General features: G+C 36.5%; 1 protein-coding gene across 12 annotated transcripts in view; it reads right to left on the bottom strand.

Annotated features, from left to right (window-relative positions):
- thsd7ab (thrombospondin, type I, domain containing 7Ab) overlaps window positions 1-10,000 on the bottom strand; it is a 346,631-nt gene that overhangs the window by 165,828 nt on the left and 170,803 nt on the right. For all 12 annotated transcript variants that reach the window (XR_012391319.1, XR_012391315.1, XR_012391314.1 and 9 more), the window contains exon 3: window positions 6,293-6,541. Coding sequence is in view for 4 of the 12 variants with exons in the window: in XM_073924512.1 (XP_073780613.1) it covers window positions 6,293-6,541 (249 nt within the window). In the remaining 8 variants the exon portion in view is untranslated. The remainder of the gene's footprint in view (window positions 1-6,292; window positions 6,542-10,000) is intronic.

Below are 10,000 nucleotides of genomic sequence, written 5' to 3'. Positions count from 1 at the left end.
AACGGTTTGGGTTTTTATCAAAATCTGGTTCAATTCCATGTCAACAGCTCCTGTTATTATTCACAGGAAGTAAAAAAAACAAAAAAACATGACGTGTTCAATACGCTATATAAAGGGTCTGTAATTTCTTTTCTCCATAGCTGTACAGTACATCTTGTGGACTTTATTGTTCAGTCCTTTATCGTTCTGCTCTGTGTCATGGGTTGTCTTAAATCAGTTTGTTCTGTTTTCTCTGAAGGAGAATCCTCTCAGATGGCTGAAACTTCAGTGACAAGCTTACAAGGAACAATGTTACATATTTCAAGCTATTAAAGAGAGACTTTTGAGCAACCACGCTTCCTCTGGCTGACGTATGATGAGATATGATAGAATGACAGCAATTTGTTGGTGTATATCACATAATATGATCACTCCAATGAAGCGAAGCATTTTTACAGCTGCAAAAGCATGAAAATGAAAACCTTTGATCCAAAACAGCGATAAGAGAGCACATCGATGCTGGCTGTCATTTATAAATGTTATATCTGCACTGACTCAGGACGACTGGCTGAAATCATGAATATGATTATGTTAGTTCAAACAACAAAGATTTTCAAATATTGGAATTGCTGACCCTGTTGAACTGGTTCTTCAGAGTTATGCATACCCTGCCAACTTTGTTACTGACCCCACGGCAAAAAATAAAGCAAAAGTTGATAAGTTCTGAGTTTTTTTTTTTTTGGTTCAGGGTTATTGTTGGAAACTGAAGGAATATATGAAAAAAAAGGCTTTTAAAAAAACAAAAACAAAAAGTTGACAGCCATTATGTAAATCGATGGGATTATCTGTTTTAAACTGTCCTAACCCTAACCCTAAAGCTGGGGCAATGTAGTGCAGTGTAATCATTCAATTTTGTTTGTGTAAAATTGTTCAAAAGACTGAGGTTGCAGTATTTTAAATGTTTTGTCATTAAGAAGCAGAATTGTAAAATAGTATTGGGATTTAAAATAATTTCCCATAAGTAATGGAAACTCTTCTCTCCCCACCTTCCCACAGGACAACCCCAATCATTATCAACTCTGACTGTGCCTCATACAGGTAAGTGGGCTTGACAAACCACCTGTAGAAAACACACTCTTACATCTCTCTCAGTTTTGCACATTTGCACCAGGCATGTTCTTCCATATCTTAAAGTGAAGTTTAATATTAAACTGATTTCGAGAGGAGCACATGCTCATGATTGACCCAGCTGGCCTACATTAGCTAATCATGATCCTCCAATCAAAGGATACCAAGTCACGTCTTTTTATTTTCGTCTGAAAGAAACCCCCCTTCCTCCAGCTTTGTCTAGAATGGGCAGCCCGGCGGCCCATTGACTAGCACTGTTGCCTCACAGCAAGAATACCACTGGCTCAGGATCCTCGCTGGGCCATCTGGTATTTCTGCGCGGAGTTTGCATGTTCTCCCCGTCTCCGCATGGGTTTCTCCAACATTCAAATATGCTCTATATTATGGACAAGATTAGCCTAAGTCCCTAAATGTCTTTTTCTCAGGAAGTTCACCTTAGCCTCAGCTGTGGGGGAGTTTTGAGATCAACCTGAGCTCAATCTCCTCTCGCCCTGCGAAAGGGAGGGAGCCCTATGTCAGAGGATCCCTTGAGCTCAGGGTTCTCTCCTGGGACAGCACGCCATCATTTATGAATCATGAGTTAAGCATGAATTCTTGAAGCAAAAAACAAAAGAAACACTGCATTTATGAAGTGTGCCTCACACAGATGAGTGGGCTTGACAAACCACCTGTAGAAAACTTACTCCTACATCTCTCTCAGTTTTGCACATTTGCACCAGGCACGTTCTTATCATTACTCCATATCTTTAAGTGAAGCTTAATATTAAACTAATTTTGAGAGTAGCACGTGCTCATGATTGACCCAGCTGGCCTACATTAGCTAATCATGATCCTACAATCAAAGGATCCCAAGTCACGTCTTTTCATCTTCGTCTGAAAGAAACCCCCCTTCCTCATGCTTTATCCAGAATGAGTTTGCATGTTCTCCCTGTGTCCGCGTAGGTTTCCCCCGGGTTCTCAGCTGAGCAGGAGTTTTGAGATCGACCTGAGCTCAATCTCCCCTTGCTTTGCGAAAAGGAGAGAGCCCTGGGTCCAAGGATCCCTTGAGCTCAGGGTTCTCTGCCGGGAGAGAACGCCAAAATGTATAAATCGTGAGCTAAGCGTGAATTCTTGAAACAAAAAAACAGAAACACTCCATTTATGAAGTGTGCCTCACATTGACGGGTGGTCTCTCTCAGTCTTGCACATTTGCACCAGGCATGTTCTTATAAAATCGCTCCACATCTTAAAACAAAAGAAACATTGCGCTTATGAGGTGTGCCTCATGCAGGTGAGTGGGTTTGACAAACCACCTGTAGTACCACTTTACTCTAGCGCTTACTTTTTTGAGTGTGAACAGTTCCTATGTATAGTTAGCACTTGTGTGTATTGCTTCCGCTAGTTGAATCACTGAATGCCTCCTTAATTGTAAGTCGCTTTGGACAAAAACGTTTGCTAAATGACTAAATGTAAATAAGTAATGTGTTCACCCCAAAAAATAACATTAACTCACTGATTATTCACTCTCAAGTGGATCCAAAATCTCCAAACACAAAGATATTAATAAATGTAAATAAGGGAAAAATAAATATTATGAAAATCAATGGCTACCAGTCTCCAACATTCTTTAAAATATGTCCAACAGAAAAAAAATAAATAAATAAAATCTCAAACAAGTGAAGGAATTTCCATTTTTTATTTACTATTCCATTAATAATAATATATATTTAAATATAATTCATTTATTTGAATCAAAGCTATATTTTCAACATCATCCATTCTTAATTGATTCTTGATTGCTCAGGAATGATTTATGATTATTAACATAATGTCGCTTCTGTGTAAGATAATGCAGCTTATGTCTGTGATCGGCGACTCATCTGCGATTCTCTCAGATCGCGTCTTTGATAGTTCACACTGTGTTACTCACGTGAACGAGCACCTATTTGCCTGTTGTGCCTGATTTACCAATTTCAGGCATTTATCAGAGATTTCTCAAAACCTGTCGGGGAGTCAAAATCAGGACTAAAATCATGCAGTCCAAACTCGGCATTATTTGTGTAAGCAAATGCACATTGTTTAGCATGTGTCACTTTAAATGCAACCGAGTTGCTTCTCCCCGCCCTTTTTTCCAAAAGAAGGTGGAGCTTTAACAGCTTGCGCCTCAGTCACTCAACAATATAATCTGCATTTGTTTAAAGTTTAAGCTTCTAATATATCATTTTCTAAGCACACAGAGACACAAAGCATCACACCTGACTGTCAGACTTTGCACACAGTGTAAGTTTTATACTAAGTACAGTTTTATTTCAGCTGTCAAAAACACACATGGAAGCCATTTAAAGAGATACTGTGACATGCACGTTCCTGGAAGAAAACTCAGGACTTTAACGGTTCGCTCAAAGAACTGTGCTTACAGAAGGAGTGTTTACTTGCTTTGAAAAGACTTTGTGTTCTGTAGAAATGCAGATCTTTTTCAACAGTAGGCACCAAAGACAGCAGGAAGTGTAAAAAGCACAACAGGAGCATTTTAAACAGCTTTGTTTGCACAGAAGAGACAACTTTACAAAGTTCAAGGCTAGAACACGATACAAGAAGTTCACACAGTACTATGACGTTCACGGTTCAGTGCATCCCCTTAAATACATCTCATTAAATTCACACGGATATCTCTCGCTTGCTTTGTTTTTGATCCAGTCAGAACCTCAATTTAACGTCTCATCCGAAAGATGGCGCCCATTGTAGTGTCCCTTTTACTTTACTGGGGCATCAGGACTCATGCAGATCACAGGTTGAGCGCCCCCTGCTGGCCTCACTAACACCACTTTCAACAGCAACATAGTTTTCCCAAGTGGTCTCCCATCCAGGTACTGACCAGGCTCAGCCCTGCTTAGCTTAAGTAAGTAACCGGTCTTGGGCTGCAGGGTGATTTGGGCGTGGATTTATGTAGATTAAAAACATAAAATGCATTTTGTAGGATCTCTGTTTTTTTGTTGAAATTATGCTCATTTTAACAAATTCTGCAAGTGCTATGTCTACATACATATTTTTATCACTATAGAAATAAAAATAAAAATATAGGGCTCCATTTTAACTAAACGCAAAGTATAAAGAGCATGCCGCAACAGCATTAAAGGCCAAATCCACTTTCGCTGTTTTAACAATAAAAAAAAATATGGTTTGCGCTGCAGCGCGTGGTCTAACAGGGTTGTTCTTATTCTTTTAATGAGTTCTGGGTGTGTTTTGAGCATAACGTGCAATAAACCAATCAGAGTCTCATTTCACATTCTCTTTCAGAATCAGTTGCGTCATGTCAAATTGCATTTGCTATTTACTTTGTAAGAGGAAAAACTAAACGTTTCACTAGTGAGAAAACAGTTAAACAGAGCATCTGCAAAGTGAGGATAAAAAATGAGCCACCTCCATTCGGCCTCTTTACTTTCTCTTTACTTTTACTCTTTCCTTTACTCTTTACTTTACTCTTTACTTTACTCTTTACTTTACTCTTTACTTTACTCTTTACTTTACTCTTCACTTTACTCTTTACTTTTGTGGATGAGGAAACAGTGTTGTACGCACTCCACTGAAGACACTCATTAGCCTACATATTTAATTTTGTTTGTTAAGCACAAAAATTTGTTTCAAAACTATTTCTAAATTCAGTTCTAATTTCCAGCAAACAAACAAATGAACAATAATAACAAATTGTGATAAAAGCGTGAAGTTATATCCTAACACCTCTTTTTCGTATGCTCCATATGGTGATGAATACTCTCCAAAGCCTGCCTGACTTGTTTTTAATAAACTAAATGTATATATGCATACAATAAATAATGCTGCTAATAATAATAACATTACAAACCCAAATAGTCATAAATAAACTGAAAAAAAAAACCTGTGAGATGAAGGCGGCATGGAGGTTTTTCTTTATATTTTTATAGAAAATAATAATTTTTGTAAGATTTTAATCCTTTATTAATTTTTTTCATATTTATAGATATTTGTGTATTGCTTTACATTTTGTGTGTATTAAGCAATGTGTAAGTGTTTTTACCTGCATAGGCACATAACTAACACGCTCTGTGCTGGACTTCAGACCAGCTTTCAGTTGGTCAACAGTGCGGTCTATTTCAGTTCCTCAAAATAGCAACACGCCAACAATGCGCCTTAACACACCTCCTTTATAGACCAGCACGCCCATGAGTCCACAAATAGCGCAAATGGATTCGGTAAGTAACCTAAGAACATTAACAACATTTACCCAACCTAACAACGAGCCGCAAAACTTGAAAATGATAGTTGCGCTGGTCTGAAAACACCAACAAATTGCACCATACACATCTTGTGCCTTAATGCACCGGGTGTATGAAAGGGCCCATATAGTGATATTCAAATTTGCAATAGTTTGATGCCAATATATTGTGTAGCCCCAGCTGAAACTGCATAGGATCAATTGAATGTGCATATCACAATTTATCTTTATTAGAGTATATACAGGATTTAGACCTTTTTTAAGAAACTTTCCATACATTTTAAGACCTTATAATCACCTTTTACAGGAAACACTAACAAGATTTTAACTTAAAGCATATTTATTAAATATTAATGTAAGAAACTAATCCAAAACTAAAACATTATTCATATACTGAATGAAAATATATTAAATCTAGCTAACTCAGCCCGTTTTCGACTATGGAACTGCAGAAATAATGGTGTTGCCTTGTTTACTGCAGTTAAAAAAAGCAGCATGATGTGAAATCTAGTAGGACTTCATTGATTTCATAAACTACACAGCATCCTGATGTTCACAGATTTAATTCTGGCAAATTTTAGCAAACAACCATACATTGCATAATCAAAAATTATATGAAAATTTATACCTTGCAAAGACTTTTTTAATACTTTAAGGCCCTAAATTTTTTTACATGATTTATCAACTTTTAATACTTTTAAAGAGCCCGCGGACACACTGTTTATCTTTACAAGTATAGAAATGAACAAAGATATATAGCCATATGCACTTATAAATATTTCCATAACTGCGACACATTGCGCAGCCCTAACAGAAACTGTGCGTCAATTGAACAGAATGTCCATACCACAATAAATCTTTATCACTGTAAAACTAAAGATAAAGATATATCGCCATATGCACAATATTTTGTTATTAATATTATTAATATTGAAATAAATGAATGCTACTCACAGGGCGCAGGGTGGCACTGAGTCTCCCTCCGGCTCGCAGGCTTCGCTCTCCTCCAGCTGTGGGCACTCTAACCCTCCTCCGCTGGGCAGGCGGGTCAGCTGGCGGCTGCGGGACCGAGAGCCCTGCGGGACCTTGGGGTCTGAGCAGGCCTTCGAGCAGGAGCTCCACTCGCTCCACTCACTCAGCACACAGTCTCTGGGCATCAGGCAGGACTGGTAGAGCTCCGGCAGACTCCAGTGAGGACACTGACTGAGACACACACAGCAGAAGAAGAAGACAAATGGTGTTCAGTTACATTTAGTCATTTAGCAGACGATTTATCCAAAAAGACATACAAACGTGGATAATGGACCCCTTTCACATTTCAGGTTATCTTAGTAGCGGAGGTCATCATAATTGGATGAACTTGAGAGCACAGTGAATGGTAGAATACCACATTTCTACAATTCTATTTGCTGAAATAATAAAACATGTTCAGTAATGTTTAGTAAGTAATCCAAGTTTAGTTTAGTTAGTAATCTAGTTAGTAATGTTTTTCAAATGGTTAGTAACAGGCAGTGGTGGAAAGAGTACTCAAGTAAAAGTACCATTACTTGCTAAAATATGTAGTGCAAGTAGAGTAAACGTATCTGTTGAAAATATGACTTAAAGTATGAGTAAAAAGTAGCCCTTTCTAAAGTACTCAAGAGTAGTGAGTAGTGAGTATTTAACACAATCTCACGGCAATTCGTAACTTTTTCATTTAGTGGCTAATTCGTATGAATTCGTACAATCTAATTCGTACAATTTAGTACGATTTGCTCATTCCCCAATGACGGTTGGGGTTAGGGGTGGGGTTAGGTGCCACACCTCCTTTTTAAAATCGTACCATTTCGTACGACTGAACTCGTACACTGTAATTCGTAATTCGTACGAATTAGCCACTAAACTGGCCAAACGTAAAATACTTACGTTTTCTTGTGAGATCAGGCTGGAGTATTATACTGTAAAAAGCTGATCACCAATAACAAATCAAATGACAATGATATTTGGTTGATTTAAGGTTGTGTTGGAAAGTGGCCAAAATCCAACATCGATCCAACATCTTTAACCAACGTCAATCCAATAAATTACTAATATTTTTTAAAGAAAAACCTCTCCTGACCTTTTTTATTGACTGTGAATGGAATTGATTAGATATTCCTACAGTAAGTGACTCAGAAGTCATCATGGTTGCATAAACTTAGAGCACAGTGAATGGTGGAAAACCACATTTCTACAATTCTATTTGCTGAAATAATAAAACACGTTCAGTAATGTTTAGTAAGTTATCGAAGTTTAGTTCAGTAATCTAGTTAGTAATGTTATGGTTAGTAACAGGCAGTGGTGGAAAGAGTACTGAAAAATCACTCAAGTAAAAGTATCATTACTTGCCTAAAAATGTAGTGCAAGTAGAGTAAAAGTATCTGTTGTAAATATGACTCAAAGTACAGTATGAGTAAAAAGTAGCCCTTTCTAAAGTACTCAAGAGTGAGTATTACACTATAAAAAGCTGATCACCAATAACAAGCCAAATGACAATGATATTTGGTTGATTTTTTGTGTTGGAAAGTGACCAAAATCCAACATTTTAAACCAATGTTATGTTGACGTCAGATACTGACATTTATTCATTGGGTATGGCTACCAAAATCCAACGTCTGACAGACGTCATAGTGGTAACATCCAAACGCCAAGCTGTAACATCAGACTTTTTTTTATTGAACGCGCATGGAATTAATTAGATATTCCAACAGTAAGTGACTCAGAAGTGCATCATAAAACAGCACATTTATAATGCTTCTTAGTCTTTGGCCGGTATGGTACAGAAACACTTATAGCAGATGGCTGCTTCTCATAGGGCTGTCTGTGGATGTTGCCACACAATAGGCCCCCTTTAATAATGATTGTTGGCTTAATGCAGGTTAAATTGTTATACGATTAGACAGCGACAAGAGATTCTGTCGCAAGGACTTGTATTGAATTGAATAAAATAAGAATTTAAACAAAAAAAAATTTTGTTCAAGATGGACTAAAAAACGTAAGGTGATATCGGATGAGCAAATTTCAATGTCTAGCCAGTGTCCAAGGTGGAATTATACTCTCGCCTGGCGCCGCATCCCGCACCTCCGCTGACTTCATGCATACCTCTTTGTAAATAAAAAACATTGAACTGCATTGTGTTATAAATGAGATTTGTTTATTGTTTTATTGTAAGAAGTATAACTATTATTACAATCAAAGTATTTTTATCAATACATTTTTATTATTAATAAATTAGAAAGTTACCATGAACACTTTAGTGCAATACAGTTTGGTATATTTAGCTTCAACCCACCACCCTAATCAAGTTGGGTTTTTAGGCCATTCATAAGAAAAAGTTTGGCCAACCCTGCTTCAAACTATTAAAAATGTTAATAAAAGTCACTTTTTCAAACTTTTCCAGCTTAAATGTTATTAAAAGAAAGATCCAGCTCCCATAATGCACATCAAAAGCATAAATAAATGGACAAAAATAAAAACATGAATCACACCATACACAAAAATCCTAATTTATGGATATTTTTACAGTGTAGTGTGAGCTAAGCTTTAAGCTAAGCTCACATTAAGAATAGAACCCAACTCAAACTGCACTTGAACAACAGCTTCAGTGATTGTTTCAGCGCCTGGAAACTTAATGCTGAGCCGAGTAAAAGCAGCAGTTTCTCTGATTTTCTCTGTAGGCGATGCAGCTGACGAGCGATTACTGCTAATTACAGGGTGCTTCCTCTCTAACCAAGCTTCATTTAGCAGGAGCCGCGGCTGCCAAACTAACCTCGGGGCAGCAAGAGCTCCAAAACACACAAACTTCAGAGCTGACGCTGTTTTACACCCACTTTAAACCCAGATGAAGAGTCTGGCAATATAATCTGACTCCATATTGCGGAACAATGACTCTTCCTGAGGTATTAAAATGATGGTAGCCGGAGGTAAACTGTATTTGGCAGAAAGTGAGCATCTGCCAGAATTGTTGCAGGAATGAAGATAAAGATTAAGTAATGAAAATAAATGAGGCTGCTGTTAAAATTGTGAGCAGATCTGGGTTGAATGGATGAATGAATGAATGAATGAATGAATGTGTGCGTGAGTGAGCGAGTGAGTGAATAAATGAATGTATAAATAAATGAGTGAGTAAATACATGTATAAATAAATGAATTTATGAATAAATGAGTGAGTGAATAAATAAATAAATAAACAAATAAATAAATGTGAATAAATGAATTTATGAATTAATAAGTGAATAAATAAATAAATAAATAAATAAATGTGTGAATAAATAAATTTTTGAATAAATGCATGAGTGATATATTAAATGAATTAATGTGTGAATAAATGCATTTATGAATAAAAGAGTGAATGAGTGAGTGAATAAAACAATAAATGTGTGAATATAAAAATTAATAAGTGGGTAAATAAATGTGTGAATAAATTAATTTATAAATAAATGAGTGAGTGAATAAATAAATGTGACAATAAATTAATTTTTGAATAAATGGATAAGGAGTGATAGAATAAATGTGTGAATAAATGATTTTATGAATAAATGAATGAATGTATGAGTAAATAAATGCGTGTATAAATTAATTTATGAATAAATGAATGAGTGAGTGAATAAATGAATACATTTGTGAATATATAAATGAATGAAT

This window comes from Danio rerio, chromosome 16, assembly GCF_049306965.1.
Source record: "Danio rerio strain Tuebingen ecotype United States chromosome 16, GRCz12tu, whole genome shotgun sequence".
NCBI classification, from domain to species: Eukaryota; Metazoa; Chordata; class Actinopteri; order Cypriniformes; family Danionidae; genus Danio; species Danio rerio.
This window is presented reverse-complemented; position numbering and strand designations above follow the sequence as displayed.